At 42.0% G+C, this 18,802-nt stretch overlaps 1 protein-coding gene across 1 annotated transcript in view; it reads left to right on the plus strand.

Moving 5' to 3' along the window:
* Positions 1 to 18,802, plus strand: part of FLT3 (fms related receptor tyrosine kinase 3) — a 519,185-nt gene that overhangs the window by 390,486 nt on the left and 109,897 nt on the right. The window contains exon 10 of the mRNA XM_069202208.1: positions 9,384 to 9,490. Coding sequence (XP_069058309.1) covers positions 9,384 to 9,490 — 107 coding nt within the window. The remainder of the gene's footprint in view (positions 1 to 9,383; positions 9,491 to 18,802) is intronic.

Genomic DNA, 18,802 nt, shown 5'->3' on the forward strand with positions numbered 1-18,802 from the left:
TACAGAGTAAAACGTGGAGGGTAATGGCTCTTTTTTTCACCTCAATTTCAATATTTTGTTTATTTCAGCTGTTTTTTTCTGTAGGAAAACCTTGTAGGATCTCCGCAAATGACCACTTGCTGACTTCAGAATGTTGTCTACTTTTCAGAAATGTTTAGCTGTCCAGGATCCAGCTCTGGTTTCGCACCCATTTCTGTCACTAACTAGAAGGAGGCAAAAAAGCACCAAAAAAATAGTAAAAATGCGTATACCCCAGTAAAATGCAAACATTGTGTTGAAAAATGTGTTTTTCTGATTCAGGTCTGCCTGTTCCTGAAAGCTGAGAATATGGTGATTTTAGCACGGTAAGCCCTTTGTGGATGCCATTCTCAGGGAAACAACCACAAGCTTTCTTCTGTAACCGTTTTTTCCCATTATTTTTTTTTTAACACAAATTTTTCGCTGTATTTTGGCTAATTTCTTGGTCTCCTCCAAGGGAACCCACGAACTCTGGGTACCTCTAGAATCCCTACGATGTTGAAAAATAAGGACGGAAATTTGGCATGGGTAGCTTATGTGGACAAAAAGTTATGAGAGCCTAAGCACGAACTGCTCCAAATAGCCAAAAAAAGGCCTGCCATCTGAGAGGGAAAAGGCCTGGCAACAAAGGGGTTAAACATATAAAGCAGAAAACAGACCCTAAAAATTGGAAGAAGCTATTTAGCCTAGAGAAGGATGTCACTGCATGATAGAAAGGGCTGCCGCAAATGTACTCTTTCTGCAGTGTGGTTACAGCCATGGTTCCAACAATGTATTGTACATTATGCATGTATTTGTATGTAACTTATTCACAGTGTACCTCCATATATATATATATATATAAACTTACATTTCCACCTATCTGTTGCTGCAAAGATATGAATGTTTTATATAATACAAAAGCCTACATTTAAAAATTTAAGCACACAGCCATACATTTCAAACATACCTGCATGCAATATACCACAAACTAAGGAATGGAAATGATTGGGTGGTCTGTGCCTCTTCTTCCTCGAAGGTAAAGGCAGTGCACTGAAAATATGCAAGACTTGTCCATTCATCTGGGCTCTAGATAGATGAAGAAAATTCTACCTCCACCGAAGATTGCCACTTTAATGGAGCTAGGTTTCAAGGGCATTCTGACCTTTTGTGGGTATGAGAAACATTCTACTGCAAAAGAGCCTACAAGCCTTATTATGCAGCCAGGGGGCCTAGTTACAACAGTAATTAAGACTGCTGGGCATGAAGATGGCTGTGACTGTTCTGGTGCCATGGGCATGCTCTTACTTGAAACCACTGGTCAGGTGGCTATTGAGAAATAGAAGAGAGAGTACTGGAGGCGCCGGCAGGTCTAAAGACTTCAGAACACAAGAATAAACATCCTGCACCATATTGCACAGGGTAGAAGCTGTGATTGTCTTACCAGTACCTGGAAGACTGATGAGGTTTAAGTATAGGATACCGATGATGACCCTAGTGACAAGGTTGTAAGGGAGGGGGTGTAACTGCAACCACCAGAGAGGTGATGCCTAAATAGAATAACTATTGTAAGGTCAGCAGTAATGTCCTGATGAAAGCCTACAGATGACTGAGTTCACCATAAAAGCTGAAACATGTTGACCACTCATAGTAAGAGAAAGACACCCTAATAGTGCCAGTATCCTCATACTTAATCTTTGCTTTTAATATTGCACATGGTAGACTTTTCATTACTTCATTAAACATACACAATTACAGTTCCTAACCTGACACAATTTTAATACCATCAGTTCGGGCCCTTAGTAATCCCAATCATTGCATAACAACATAACATTCTTCCAGAACTTACATTCTTCTGTGCACCATGATTAGTGCTGTCGAGGGAGCAACCCTGATGATGAAGCATGCCATTGTTAGTAGCTGAGGGGTTGCTTCTTTTTTTATATTAATGCCTTTTGTCACCCTGCAAAGTAATTACAACAGTAGTCGATACATAAGTCATCATTCGAGGACACCACGATGGTGAGTAATTATATCATACTTGAATGAGTAAAACATCCATCAGAGCTTGATAGTTCCATTGCATATAATATAGGTGGCTGTTGGGCCATTGTGCCAAGTAGCAAAAGGAGGCATTTGTCCTCGGGACAGGGGTACGAATGATGAACGATGATTAGTGACAAGATAGGTTTCATCTGCTGTTAGTGATCTTCTTGGATCTTCCTTTCTGATGGTACTGATGCCAGATGCCAAAGGTGGAGCTTAACTTTGGGAAGATCTTGCTACCCTTGCAAAGTTGAAAACTTTCCAACTTTCCAAAGTGTAAATTGTAACCTTTGCAAACAAGTTGTTATACACCTGTTATACATTAAAAATGGTTCTGTACTTTGTAGAAAGCAGCTAGTGATCTTCTCCTGCGCATTAGCATTGTCCACAGAAAAGCTCTGAAAATAGTAAACATGAAGAGAAAAAGTATGCATGCATTTCCCAGTTCTGCTGGATTGAAATAAAAGGAAAACGATCTCTATGCCATGAAAATTATCTTGAAATGTCCAACGTACATGTGCATGGGCTAAATTCGGAAACTGCCAGCTAATGAAACCATGCAAATCAGAAAACATTGTAAAACCTCTCATGCACAAAACTGACTCGCACCTAGAATGGACAGTAGAAGACATGTTTCAAACAAGTCATCTGAACCCTGCAGCTGATGGGAATTAACAGTAGTGTACTGTTCCATCAAAGTGTTCAAACCATTCCTAAACAGGCAAACCATGTTAGTAGACCCAGACAATCAGGTGGCCAAAGTGATATATGAATAGCCAAAGTGTAGAAAGGTTGGCTGAAGCTGGCAGTTTTAGCTCAGGAGTTATGAAGCTGAGCAGAAGAGCATCTGTCACTCCTGACATCAGCTTACTTAAATGGGGAAGTGTATTTGGGGGCAGATCAAACCAGTCAAATCCTTTCAATTCTCATAATATTAATAATTACTTTCAGAAAAGTTTCTGACAGTGACCAAAGCACTGTTCACCACTAGAGAGGCTGTATGTCTGGAATTATGCGCACCTACCCCATTCCTGTGTGGGCTCCACTGGTCTAAGGGGGGGTCTTACATGCAGTTCCCTAAATGTCAATGTTCCCAATTGAAGTATAGGAAAAGGAAACTAATTACCAGCCTTAGGGAAGGGCTTCTTAAAGGTTTGGCAGCATCTGATATGCTGTGTCAGCTGGATTTAATAAAAAACATTTAGATACCCAAAGAAATCAGTGCCTGGGTTTCACGCTGGCAGCTACATTCACTGCACAGTTTCAGGAACTGTAGAGCTATGTTGCATACCACACTGTGGTCATGAGACAATTGTTTAGTTCTTAAGGACCTGTAAGGGAAGCCATTCAAGCATTTATAATTAGCATCATATGCATGTTTGGGTCCTGTTTTCAGGCCTGAAGTGGCATCAAGTTTTCAAGGAGGCTAGGATTTCATTATCTGGCATTCTATTCAAAATCCAAATTTTGCTTATTGCAAGGAATTGGAAGTAGTATATGTATTATATGGTATGGTTGTGCAGCCTTACTGTGTAATACACTCATAAAAACTGTCCTGGGTCCATCAGACTCATTTGCAGAACTATAAGCTTCACCCTGGGTTAAGGGTTAAACAAAGGGACTAGTGTGAAGCATTTAACAATACCAAAACACTGGAATTATAAAGCAACAACACCACTTTATAGAAATAGATTATTTGTTTATACATTTTTGAGCAAAATCCACCAAAGGGTTCCAGACATACAGATTTTTAAAGAAAACCTAACTTTTATTTCAACCGCAAAAAACCGTAAAGTTTGCAAACTGTAAGAAAAGTTTATATAAGTTGAGTTTTGTTCTGTGGCCCAATTTGAGTGACCACATTTGTCTGGGAGAAGGTCTGGGATGGCCAGTGAGGAATATTTGGAGCGTTAACTGGACACCAGAGCTTTTTCCAGATCAGTTCTACATTTTACAGCTCACCCGCAATAGACATAATGGAGTGGTCCTGATGCTGCGGATGCAGGAGATGATTATGCTCAAGGATGCTCTGGGTGCTGTGCGGTTGATGGGGATGCCTCTGCAGTTATTCCTCCGGTCTACAGGTCAGGTGGGGTGACTTGGCCACAGAGGTCGAGGTGCCTCTAAGTCTCTTTCAGACAGTAGAAGGTTAACAGTGGCTGGGCTACCGATCTCCGTACACAGCCATCAGCCACAGAGGTCGAGGTGCCTCTAAGTCTCTTTCAGACAGTAGAAGGTCAGCAGCGGCTGGGCTACCGATCTCCGTACACAGCCATCACAGTGCCCTGTAGCAGGCTGCTATTGCTCCTAAGCCTGGGACTCATGTACACGACTCCCCAGGTAAGCTGTCTGATGGCCAGTGACCGTTTGAGGCCATTAGATAAATGGGTCACAGAGTGACAACTTTCTAAAAGTTGGATTTCTTTAATAGTAGCATTAAAATCTACTTGGGCATCAAGTCGGGCTTAATGCCACAATTAATTTGATGCCTTAGAGTACCGAGCTAGGTTGTCTCATTCAGAACTTATCTGGGCTGAGGGGTCAGCTGGTAACTCTGTGTTAGTCAACTCTAACTCTTCCACAGCAAAACAACAATTTAGGTGTATTGCTTTCAAGACATATCTAAAAATACTTGTCCCCTTTAATAATATACAGCTCCCTGCCTTAGGGTCCAATAGGCCTTTCTCAGGGGAGACTTACATATATCAAGGGAAGTGGGGGCTTTGCCATTAGTTGAAATGACAATGTTGAACTTTCTGCAGTGGCAGGCTGGGAGCCATTTTGTACTCTGTCACACACTGGGTGGCATTATCAGTGCTGCAGCCCTGGGAGGACACTCTGATTTGCATGCCCTGGGTACCAGATACTAGGGTTTTATAAGTAAGTCAGTCTTTTGCAATTGGCCAATTTGACATACACTTTGTAATGGTTTAGTACACTGGCCCTGGGGTCTGGTCAGCAGGCCTCAGTGCACTTTCAAAGTCAGAAACCAGCAGCTAGTATTCCAAATGGGGGCAAAAAGTTTGGGGAGGTGATCCTGCATAAAGACCTATTTCCTCACACGTCTACACATGAGGAAATGTTACATTCATTCAATATGCTATGTACTTTGCTAATTTGCACTCAACCTATCCTTTCTAAGTGACAGAATGTGTGTTTGTGGCTTGTGTTCTATATGGGACAGATAAGCAGTATTTATACAGACTCCTGGCTGATAGAACCATTCGCTTTCAGGGTGGCATCATTAAGGGTTGAGGCCCTCAATTGAGAAGGCTTGCAGGGCAGCTACCTAGGTGCCTCCTTTACTTTAACTTAGTATTATCTACAGGTGTTAGAGCTGGGCCACAGGAGCTCCATAAGTGAAAATGATCTCACAGTTGTTTCTGATGTTTCTGATTAATTAATATCAAGGTGTTACAAACAGATGTTACAGCACTCACATCTCAATCCTCTGCTTTGTGTCTAGATTATGGTGTGAAGCATTGGGGTGGACTTGTGACAATGCTTAATAGACTTAGAAAGTAAAGGCTGTCAGAAGGAACATCATACAACAATATTTTTGGGAATTTCCACCAAAACAACAATTAAGACACACTGAAATGTGAGGCAACGGGTGAATACTCTAAATATAATTAGGAAAAGTGAGTGACACATTTGAAAGTATACATTAGACCAGGCAGTGGTACATTATTTGCCCATTCAGCCATCATTTGGCATTGATTGCCACATAACTCAAATGATCATTGATGGCCACTATCACAACATTGGGTGTAAACTATACCATATAGTTAGCCATGCATATTTTCCAGAACTATCCAAGTTCTGCAGTCATTCCATGCTCGTGTAGGTATAAACGTGTGTAAGTTGCTGACTTACAAAGAAATTGACTTACACCTGTTTTCTAAAACTTATGTGTGTGTAATCCAGACATTTCTTAACATATATTTTGAGGATCGGCAGATATACAAAATGAAAGTTTACATTGCAAATTCTTTCAGTATTTTCTATGAATCAACAATATGCAAATCGTATAGATTCTCTAGTCATAGGATCCGATTTAGGGCCACAGGAATGGCCATTGAGGAGGATGAGGTGAACTCCCACAAAATTATTGCTCATTCCTAATTTTTTCAATTACATTAGCCCAATCAATGCACCCATGTGATTGAAGTTGGAGCAAGTGTGCAGACATAGTGTTATGGACACATTTTCTTCACATTTGTAAATTACATGACTGTGCTGGCATGTGTAAGTCCCTATTTCAAGACTAATCTGACATCTGCCCTTTCAAGCATTTCTACTTTCAGCATGAATTAATAGAATCATTTGCTTTTCCAGACTTTTTATTGAAAAGAGCAGACTTGTTCTTCTTCTGACTGTAGCTGCTTTTGAACACTGATTTGATTTTGTAGCATTGCATGCTAACAAGGTTATTTGAGGGTGACCACCCAACATCAGAGGCTGGCCCTTCCCTCACGTCCCCCCAACCCTCGCAGCTCGGCCCTGCTTACAGATATCCATTGTTAGACCTGACAGCCTTAGGGTGGTCACCCCCAACTTTTTGCCTGCCTCCCTCCAATTTTTAGATACTGTTTTTGCTGGTTTTAAGACTCTGCGCACTTTACCACTGCTAACCAGTGCTAAAGTGCATATGCTCTCTCCCTTTAAACATGGTAACATTGGATCTTACCCAATTGGACTATTTATTTACTTATAAGTCCCTAGTAGAGTGCAGTGTATGTGCCCAGGACCTGTAGATTAAATGCTACTAGTGGGCCTGCAGCACTGATTGCGCCACACACCTAAGTAGCCCCTTAACCTTTTCTCTGGCCTGCCATTGCAAGGCCTGTGTGTGCAGTGTCACTGCCAATTCGACTCGGCATTTAAAAGTACTTGCCAAGCCTAAAACTCCCCTATTTCTACATATAAGACACCCCTAAGGTATGCCCTAGGTAACCCAGAGGGCACGGTGCTGTGTAGGCAAAAGGCAAGACATGTACCTGTGTAGTTTACATGTCCTGGTAGTGTAAAACTCACAAATTCGTTTTTACACTACTGTGAGGCCTGCTCCCTTCATAGGCTACCATTGGGGCTGCCCTCATATATTGTTTGAGTAGTAGCTGCTGATCTGAAAGGCGTAGGAAGGTCATATTTAGTATGGCTAGAATGGTGATACAAAATCCTGCTGACTGGTGAAGTTGGATATAATATTACTATTTTAGAAATGCCACTTTTAGAAACTGAGCATTTATCTGCACTTAAATCTTTCTGTGCCTTACAATCCATGTCTGGCTGGGTTTAGTTGACAGCTCCTTGTGCGTTCACTCAGACACAGCCCAAACACAGGATACTCAGCCTCACCTGCATACATCTGCATTTTGAATGGGTCTTCCTGGGCTGGGAGGGTGGAGGGCCTGCCCTCACACAAAGGACTGCCACACCCCCTACTGGGACCCTGGCAGACAGGATTGAACTGAAAGGGGACCTGGTGCACTTCGAAGCCACTCTTTGAAGTCTCCCCCACTTCAAAGGCACATTTGGGTATTTAAACAGGGCCTCTGCCCATATCAACTCAGACACTTCCTGGAGAAGAAACTGGAACCAGAACCTGCATCCTGCCAAGAACTGCCTGGCTGCCCAAAGGACTCACCTGTTTGCATTCTGGGAAGGACTGCTGCCTTTCTGTTGCCCTGCTGCCTTGCTGCTCGCTGGCTGTGGTGAAGAAGTGCTCTCCAAGGGCTTGGATAGAGCTTTCCTTTTGTTCCCGGAAGTCTGAGGACCAAAAAAGACGTCATCTCTACAAGAAGGACTCCTTGTATGGAGAATTTCACTGCACGCCGAACCGGAACGATGGAGCCCAACTTCGTATTGAGAAGATTGACGCAGCGCCAGCGTAGTGACCGGAAATGTGAAGCACGGCCCACCAGAACGACACACAGCCGAACCGGAACGACGCAGCCTGACTTTTTAGAGAAGAATCGACTCAGCGCCTGCCATGTGGTAGAAAATTCGACGCAAGGCCCACCGAATCGATGCAGCTCCTGTGACTTCATCCTGCCAGAGCAGGAAATCCACGCATTGTCCTCGGGCGTCTGAAAACCCCGCAACCCAAAGAGGATCCACGACCAAGTGCTGGAAATCAACACAGAGCCATTCCTGCGTGAAAACTAAATGACGCATCGCCGTGTGAGGCCTGAGAAATTGACGCACACACCTTTGTTTCCACGCATCTCCTCCTCTGCGGTTCTTTGCAAATATTTTTCACGCGAACCAGGTACTTTGTGCTTGAAAGAGACTTTGTTTGCTTTTAAAAGACTTAAGACTCTTTATATCACTTTTCAGTGATATCTCAACATTTACTTATTGCATCTTTAATCATTTTGACCTGCATTTATCCAGATACATTTTATATATTTTTCTAAACACTGTGTGGTGTATTTTTGTGGTGCTATATGTGTTATTGTATGTTTATTGCACAGATACTTTACACATTGCCTTCTAAGTTAGGCCTGACTGCTCAGTGCCAAGCTACCAGAGGGTGGGCACAGGATAATTTGGATTGTGTGTGACCTACTCTGACTAGAGTGACGGTCCTTGCTTGGACAGGGGGTAACCTGACTGCCAACCAAAGACCCCATTTCTAACATCCCTATTTTTCAATGACCAGCATTTAACACACGAAGGCATCCTTAGAAAAAGACCTCCCAAAAGCGCAATCAAATATCTTCATGTTCATACACATTAGAGCAAATGTCGTTTTTAAAATCTTGTTTCAGATTTTTTACTTTCTTTTTTGTATACAGAAACTTTAGATTAGAATTATAGAGTGCAGGGTGAGGGGTAGTGAAATTGATTCAAGACAGTTATTTATCAAATTGACTTCATTAAATATTGAGAAAACACCATACAGTTGCCTCACCATAAACATACGGATAAAATATTTTATCCAGAAAATAACAGCAGCAAAAGCCATGATTTCGTGAATCAGTGATTGACCTTCGTTCAAAGGTCATTGCTTCTTTTACATGTATTCAGTGACCTCTGCACTTAGTTCACAGAACCAGATACTGAATTGTTAGGTCATGTATTAAGAGTTAGGAACACATTGGTTCAGCTCAATAGAAATAGTCCTCAAGTGACATTTCTGGGCTGGGTGCCCTTAACGCAGGTGATGTGTTCCATAGTGATTACAAGCACCATTGAAAAAAAGCTTTTCCCTTACACGTTTCATTTGAAAATGCTATCGGAGTGGTAATATGCATATTATTCTGGGATGTTATTACATTTTCGAATGAAATCTATATACTGGTATCCAATCATTCATCCATTATCTATCACAGCTTCTCTTCAAAGTTCTGCCATCATTCATATCAACCCGGGGAGTACATATTCAGCGCAGAAAACGAGGATGAGCAGGTGCAGAAGAGGTTTGTGCTGTTTGTGAAACGTAAGTCTAACAGCTCCTTTCGATAAATAATATTCCTCTTGTTGCAATTACAATCTTTCATTGCTAAAGGGGCAAGTATTAATTTAAACAACTACTCATTCTTGTTTGCACCGATTATCACTGTGTTTCTAGTGGGGTTTGTTAATTTCGATGCAGTGATTAATTTGTTAAAAAATAAGAGCCTGTGAGCAAAATTCTTAGGAGTCCACCCTCCACGTCCAGCACTGGCCACACCCACTTCCACTGCTAGCCATTCTGCTTCCGGCATGGACATTGCCCAAAGTCTTTAGTGACCCTGTTACCCCTCCGGCAACTTGTACGGTTAGAAGCTGGAAGGAGGATCCTGTACTGGTGAAGGAGTGTTAAGATTTTATGGCTTGATTACGTGTAAAACCCTGTTTACACATGGATCAGAATTTTGAGGTTTTTATTTTTATTTAACACATACAATTATTATCGTATCAAACCTGCTGAAATTTAACAGGAGAAATTGTACAGTAGTTACAGTACCATGCGGATTTTGGCATGTCAAACACCAAAATGTGCATGGTATTCCCCACAAATTCATGATAGGTGTTCTTTGTCATACAGGATCAATAACATACCCTGTGGTATTGTTATTTATCTCTTGCACTAAATAACACCTAAACTCGTAATCATAGTTTTTGGAAGCAGAGGTTGTCCCCAGAGAAATATTTAAAAAATGAGGGCAAATATGACATTTTTATAGAATCATGTTCTTATATATTACTTTGTTAAAATATAATGGGCTCTGAAGAAGTAAATATTCCAGTACTTTTATGGTGTGTCAAGTGTTAAAGCTTTTTCTGACTATCTAAGTGACAAATATTTTTTTAATACTAATGATATTTACTGTATAGTGAATATAGTCATACTAATGAAGTATTAATGTTGCACATGAAGCAATTTTATTTAGATGTTTAGAAGTGTGTTTATTAATGTAATTTAGTTGTGCCACATTTCTACAGTGACACCACTTTATTCAAATGGATGCCATTTCCAGTGTTCTAATCATCTTGCTCCTGCTCGTTACCACTCCCAATCAATGTCCGCATGAATGTTTTCTCTCTCCAAAGTCTTAGCAGAACACAGGACACTGTAATGCAATTGGTTATTTTTCTTAGAGAGCATGTAATTTGAATGCAACTTTGTTTTTTTACCAAATGTTGCATTCTGAAGGATAATACCACTGGAACTTCTGATGTAGGCCGGCTAGAACACTGGTTTATGAGAATTTGTTTGAAATTGTTTCATATTGTGTTGTGCATCTCTGGATTTCATCTACCTTAGAGATGTGTTAGTGCTGTAATTATTATTGTGATGACCATCATTCTGATTTGCTCAATATGTGTTATTAATAGTCATGCCATGCTGAATTTGCAGTTTTAGCTTAAAACATACTCATAAAATGTGTATATGTGCCTGTTGTTTTGGGGGGGAGGGGGCAGATGCTTGTCCTCTATTACAGGTGACGTCCATTTATTGAGAGCTTCTACATTTTCCTCTAGAGATGCTGTCTGTTCCACTTATGATTTTTGCTGTATATTGGGACTTACATTTTTTTTTATTTCTGATTATGAACTCTGTATCTGAGCCTTTTCATTGATCTGGAACTCAGTTAGTGAGTGATCCCAGTCATTAGTTTATTACTCTGCTATTTTGTTGAACCTGATACTGAGGAGGTTGGTGACTCTTATTGCTAGATTAAGGGTGCTGAAGTCAAGCCACTGGAAGGAAATTGTAGGGTTATCAAAATATTAGGGTACAGTAAAATACCCACAAAAGCAAGCCTGACCCTGAGAGTTTTGAGAAACTGATGGCAAAAGGCTGCATTTCTCTGCACAATAACCCTTAAAATGTCTAAAATCCATAAGCGGCACAAGAAGTTAAGACAATTCAATTGCACAAGGCCTATTTATTATCATGCATGCGCAATGTAAAAATAACGTTTTTTTCAGTTGCTATGGTTAGAAACATGAAAGCCCAATTCAAGGCAACCAGACAATTAGTTTAAAGATACAGAAATGTTTATGTTTTGTGCATTTAATAATCCGTTTCCAACTGAAAATGAAGTCTGTTATGAAGTCATTGAAAAGCCAATAGTGACATTGTAACATGGTTCACGTATGGACCTCAAATAATGTTTTTATTTAAGTCTGATTTCAGTTAGAACAGTGCTGGTAATCAAATTGGTTTATTGGTTTTGATTCTCTCTCTCTCTCCCTCTCTCCCTCTTTATATATATATATATATATATATATATACAGTAGGTTGTTATAATAAAGACCTAATTCCCATAGACAAAGCGTTTTTACTTTTTAAACAAATCGTCACTAAATTTTCAAAACTGGTTTGCCACTCACTTAAACTCCTGTCTTGAAAGCTTTAGGGTTATTCATCAAGCAGGGGCTGAGAAAAAGGAGGGTCCCAAAACACATTTTCCCCATGCAATTTCCCATAGGGTTTTTGACCACGCCTACAACCGGAACAGGTGAACTCAGTTACAGCAAATTTAGCAGAAAGGTAGATCTTGATCAAGAAAGATGTCTTTTTGTTATTTGGTGTAAATCTATTCAGTAGTCTTTGAGATATTTAAAGAAAAAATATAGGTATCTAGGGTTGATGATCAGACCGTCCCATGCTGATATTTGATTCGCTGGCAACGCTTCAACCCGGAAGTTTTTGCAGCCATTTTGGAACTCAGACTCAGCTGGTTCCCTACCAATAAGTTTAAAAAAAGAGAAGGGGGCCGTGGAAGAATCATTCATACACATAGGTGGTCATTCTGACCCTGGCGGTCTTTGACCGCCAGGGCGGAGGACCGCGGGAGCACCGCCGACAGGCCGGCGGTGCTCCAATGGGGATTCCGACCGCGGCGGTAAAGCCGCGGTCGGACCGGCACCACTGGCGGGGTCCCGCCAGTGTACCGCGGCCCCATTGAATCCTCCGCGGCGGCGCAGCTTGCTGCACCGCCGCGGGTATTCCGACCCCCCCTACCGCCATCCAGATCCCGGCGGTCGGACCGCCGAGATCCGGATGGCGGTAGGGGGGGTCGCGGGGCCCCTGGGGGCCCCTGCAGTGCCCATGCCACTGGCATGGGCATTGCAGGGGCCCCCGTAAGAGGGCCCCTACATGTATTTCACTGTCTGCTGCGCAGACAGTGAAATACGCGACGGGTGCAACTGCACCCGTTGCACAGCTTCCACTCCGCCGGCTCGATTCCGAGCCGGCTTCATCGTGGAAGCCTCTTTCCCGCTGGGCTGGCTGGCGGTCTGAAGGCGACCGCCCGCCAGCCCAGCGGGAAAGTCAGAATTACCGCCGCGGTCTTTCGACCGCGGAACGGTAACCTGACGGCGGGACTTTGGCGGGCGGCCTCCGCCGCCCGCCAAGGTCAGAATGAGGGCCATAGTGTGTGCCACTCCTATTCCCTTAGCCTAGAGCTCTTAAACTAAGAGTCTGTTTTGTAACTCTTCCTACCCTGGAGTTTCCAGAAATCCTAAAGATTTGGATGAGGTGGGCTCACTCATGTAATGTGACATGCTTCATCATCGGCCAGCTCGTCCCACTCTGGTAAGATCATACTACCAGGGCAGACTCAAACTCAAGTGAGGCTATCTTGAGGGAGTTCTTAGATATTGTCTCTTGGCAACAGATTTAGGGATACAGTGTGGGCATAATACCTATCAGAACCCTGTTGTTTACTCCTTGATGGAGTTATTTTAATCATATCAAGGATACCACCTTAATAAAAAGGACACTTTTTAAACTTGTATCTGGACCCGAGTTCTGTGTCCACTGGCAACAGCATGCCCGTGCTACATGCCAATCCTAACATGCAGGTGGGGGGGAAGAGGATTCACTGTGCCAGCTGCCATACTCTGGAACAGTATTCCACTCAGCACCAGATCACTTCCAATACTTTCCATTTTATAGCTTCTTAAAACTTGCCTCTTCGATAGATAGGGGCTCGGAGCTAATTCATCATGACAGAAAACAACACTGGGATGTTTGGAAATCATTTAATGACCAAACATATGTGGCAAGCCAGTACTGTGCACCCAGATGTGTGCTATGAGAAAAACCTACCAGTAACTACATAGAAGCAGTGGGATCTATGTTATGAGATGACAAGATATATTACGCATACATTGTTGGACTTGGCCCTTTTTGCAAGTTCATCCCCAAACTTTTTGCCTCCTTCCTCCTATTTTTTCTGACCAGTTTTTGTTGGCTTTAGGACTCAGGGCACTTTACCACTGCTAACCAGTGCCAAAGTGCATATGCTTTCTGTGTAAATTGAATATGTAATTGACTTTTTCATGATTGGCATATTTGATTTACTAGTAACCCCAAGTAAAGTGCACTAGAGATGCCGACGGTCTGTAAATCAAATGCTGCTAGTGGGCCTGCAGCACTGATTGTGCCACTCACGTGAGTAACCCTGTAAACATGGCTCTGACCTGCCACTGCAGTGTCTGTGTGTGCAGTTTTTAAACTGCCAATTTGACTTGGCCAGTGTACCCACTTGCCAACCCTAAACCTCCCCTTTTTATACATGTAAGGCACCCCTAGAGCCGGCCCTAGGTAGCCCCCTGGGCAGGGAGCAGTGCGTGTTAAAGGTGAGGAATGTATTGATGTGTTTCACATGTCCTAACAGTGAAATACTGCCAAATTAGGTTTTCATTTTTGCAAGGCCTATCTCTGTTGTAGGGTAACATGGGGGCTGCCTTTAAATATCCTTAAAGTGCAGTTTCACTTGAGAGCAGATGGAAATATGGAGTTTGGGGTCTCTGAACTCACAATTTAAAAATAAATCCTTTAGTGAAGGTGGGTTTTAGATTGTTAGTTTGAACATGCCATTTTAAGAAAGTGGGCATTTTCTTGCTTAAACCATTCTGTGCCTCTGCCTGCTTGTGTATTCCATGTCTGGGCCAGACTGACAGTTGGGCTGTTTGTCAATCTCCACTAGACTTTGACACAAAGGGAGCTGGGGTATAGCCTGCATATCCTGATGGGCCATCTGGGCTAGAGTGGAAGGAGGAGTGGCCACTTACACCTGAATGGGCTGTGCCTGCCCTCACACAATGCAGTCTCTGACCGCCTGGTGTGTGTCTGAGGCCTGGCCTGGGCAAAGCAAGATCCTGTAAACAACAAATCCTTTTCTTTGAAGTTGGGCAACTCCAAAGGCAGAAATGGGTATAAGTATTGGACCCAAAACCCCAGACTTTAGATTTCTTCAAAATCACTTCTGAATTCAAGAGGAACCTCTGCCAAGGAGAAGAGCTGAAGAGCTGAGGAGAAGTGCTGCCCCTGCCTGTGACTGTGCTTTGTTGGGCTATCCTGCAGTTGCTACTTCTGCCTGTGAAAGGGGACAAAGACTGGCCTTTCTTGTGTATTCCGGCTTTAGAAGAATCTCCAAGGGCTTGGACTGAGCTTGCTCCTGTTTTGAAGTCTCAGGGCCATCAAAGACTTTCTCTGCCAGTACATGGGCCCTTGAAAGGTGATGTTGGTAGAACAAGGACTGAAATCCACGCACAGAACACCTTGCGGGGAAATGTTCGATGCACTACCTGCAATGCGGCTGAAAAACGACCTGCCACCTGCTTTGCGGCTAGAATAGATGTTCCTAGAATAGATGGATCGCGGCTGGGAGATCGATGCACCAATGCTGGAGAAAAGATGCAACACCCGCTTGGGCTGCTGATAACGACGCAAACCCCATGCAATTCGGTTTTCCGACAGCGTGTTACCGGATTTCTCACGCATCATCGCTAGGTATCAAAAATCAACACAAGCCTACACGGATCCGAGATACCCCATCTGGAAATCGACACATGGCTCTTTTTCAGTGGAGAAGAAAGACACATCACCGACCCGACCGGAGAAGAAACGATGCACGGCCTTACTTGCGAGTAAGGAATCGACAAATTGCTGACTTTTTCTAACAACACTCGCCTGTGCGGCTTTACTGTTGGACTTGCTTGATGGTGGATTGGATGTTCAAATAAAAGGACCTACTTCATTTCCCTAGAGTCTCCTGAACCTAATTATCACACTGGCGACGAGGGTCTTTTGAACATCTCAACACAGAAGGCCATCTCAAGAAAAATCCTGTTTGGAAAACTCTGGCTGTGATATATTTCTACGTGTGAAGATCTTGAAATTTCATAATTTCCATCACAGGTGGCTGCTTTCTGGTGGCTGTGAACAGTTTTATGCTCTGTCTGGACTTGAAGGTACTTTCTTTTTTTTTTTTTTTAAACGTTTTATTCACCGATTATTTAGCCTTGCTTCAACGTTTTTTCCTTGTGAACATTAGCACGCGCTTACTTCAAACGCGCATACAATTGCTCTACTCCTCGTGAACCGAACGCAAGTCGGCAAACAAAGCTCGTGCGTACTTCTCGCGCTCCCAGCGCGAGTTGTACAGTGTGGATTTCACGCCCTCTTCATTACGAGCGTGTGTGTTTCGGGTTCTCGCGCTCCCGGCGCGAGTTGTACTGTTTGGATTTAACTCTCTATTGAATTTGAGTGTGTACATTTCACCTTCTCGTGCCCCAGCACGGTTATACTGTGTCGGATTTCACATGCTTTTCATTACGAGCGTGCAGATTTTTCGTTTCTAAACAAACAAACAACCGAATCCTTAGTCAATTGAATCAAGTCTGTTGTTACAACTATAGACTTTGAAAACTAATAATTGGATACATAATAAATCGTAATACTTGATGTTCTGCAAGGCAAAATTAAATACTTATATCAACTAGACATTTGAACACTTGACTTTAAAATATTGTGGTTCCATTTAAAGCTTTCTACAGACAACAAGAAAATTTAAGTATGCAGAGCATACCGCCACCACCCTTCTTCTTAACTTCACCCGGTGAACCACCTATAAAGTGGTCCAAGTGGAAAAAATCATTTTTGCACTATTCTAGAGTATGTGGAACAAATTTATCCAGTGAGAGGAAAACAGCACTGTTAATGCATTGCTTGGGTTGTGAAGGCCAAGAGATATTTGAAAATCTGCCAGATCCTAGCGAAGATGTCACAGATCTCAATGAGTTTGAAATGTGTTTAAGAAAACTTGATCTACATTTTCTACCTAAAATAAGTACCATTTTGGAGCGTTTTCATTTTGGCATGAGGGAGCAAAGGCCTGGTGAAAATATTGAAGAATATGTTACTGCACTTAGAAAACTTGCATCGACATGTAAATTTGGGAGCACGACAGAAGAAAGGATCCGTGATCAGTTCATGTTGAAATGTTCAAGCGATAAAATCAGGCAAAAATTATGGAGCAAAGATGATCCAACTTTACAGGAGGTGATTGTTCTAGCTAAAAGTGTGGAGCATACTATGGCGTGTGTTGATGAACTAGAGAAAGAAAAAAAAGTGGAAAAAGCTGATGTGAACAAAATCTCTACAAAAAAAGAAACAAATGCCACAAAAAATTACACCCTAGAATGTGAGGAGGGCAAAGGAGATCTTACTATGGTGACACGATACAAAGATACTAAATGTTTCCGTTGTGGGAACACTGGACATTTTGCATCTTATAAAAAGTGCCCTGCGGTGAACTCAATTTGCAGATTTTGCAACAAAAAAGGAAATTTAGCCAAATGTTGCAGATCTCCTAAGAGTCAGGCATCGGTGAAGGTAGTTGAAGACTGTATATTGATGGTCTCCGTGGGTGTTGAAAAGAAAAAACATCCTAAGGACGTTGTGACCATTCTTGGTGTGTCTATTGAAATGTTATTTGACTCGGGCCTGGTTAACTCTTATATCAAACAAGGTTTTTGATGAACAACTTAGTCACAAGGTTGCGCTAAAAGATCCAGATATTGTTCCAGGTGGCTATGGTGGTCAGACTATTGATCTCAGAGGTTATTTTGAGACTGAGATCACCTTCCAGAAGAACACCATCTATGAAAAAGTCTATGTACCTGTGAAGGGCAATAGTGTTCTGAGCTGGCCTCATCAGAGAGAGCTGAGAGTCATACTGGATCCAAATTCACCTTCGCCTGTCATGATTAAGGAAGATTATGATAATTATCAACATCGTATTGATGAGTTGCAGGTACAGAAGGATTTACTTCTACCCCAGTTGATTGAAGAGTTCAGGGAAGTTTTTAGTGGGAAGTTAGGATGTCTAAAGAAGTATTCTCATCAAATAAAATTAAAAAAAGGCTCCATTCCTGTAGCTTCGAAAGTTCGTCCTATTCCCATCTCCTTAAAAGAAGATGGAGAGAAAGAGATTAAAAGACTTTGTGATGAAGGTATCATTGAGCCGGTCGAGTCAGCCGAATGGATTTCTCCGATTGTAGTAGCAAGGAAGCCGACAGGAGAGTTAAGGTTATGCATAGATTTGAGGAACCTCAATAAATGTGTGGTCAGCGATCAATTTCCCTTACCTAACATCACGGAGAGGGTCACAATGCTGTCAGGTTAAAAATATTTTAGTAAAATTGACTTAACCTCTGCTTACCATCAAATCAAATTGCATCCAGATTTGCGAAATTATACCACCTTCATCACTCCGTTTGGAACATTCAGGTTCATAAGAATGCCATTTGGGCCAGTCTCAGCGGCTGCTGTATTTCAACATCTCATGTATAACTTATTTGGTTCGGAAGCTGGTGTTAAGTGTTATCAAGACGACATTTTGATACATGGAAGGAGTGAAGATGAACATAACTTGAGAGTTAAAAATGTTTTAAGTATACTCAGAGAGCATGGTCTGACTATAAAGCCTAAAAAATGTTCGTTTGGGAAAACAGAAGTTGAATATCTTGGACATAAGATCACTGCAGATGGATTATGTCCCAAGGCAGAATTAGTGAAGAGTATAATGAACCTGCGTGCTCCGGAGAAAAAGGAAGAATTGTTATAATTTTTGGGAATGTTAGAATTTCATGCTAAATTTCTTCCTAACTTAGCATCTAAGACACTCTGCATGCGAAAATTAGTTAAGAAAAATTCTGAGTTTGTGTGGGACAATGAATGTCAGAGAGAGTTTGATGAGATCAAAGCAGAGTTGTCTTCAATTGGGTCATTGAAATATTTTAATCCCAACAAGAAATGTGTAATTATGACTGATGCTTGTGAGACTGGATTGGGGGCAGTGTTATTACAGTATGTGGATGATGGAATTCTTAAGCCCATAGTGTTCTGTTTAAGGACTTTAAGAGGAGCAGAGATCAACTACTCCACTATAGAGAAAGAGGCGTTATGTGTGTTTTGGGCGATCAATAAGTTAAGAAATTTTGTGTGGGGTAAAGAATTTGAAAT

Source organism: Pleurodeles waltl, chromosome 8 (assembly GCF_031143425.1).
Source record: "Pleurodeles waltl isolate 20211129_DDA chromosome 8, aPleWal1.hap1.20221129, whole genome shotgun sequence".
Classification (NCBI taxonomy): domain Eukaryota; kingdom Metazoa; phylum Chordata; class Amphibia; order Caudata; family Salamandridae; genus Pleurodeles; species Pleurodeles waltl.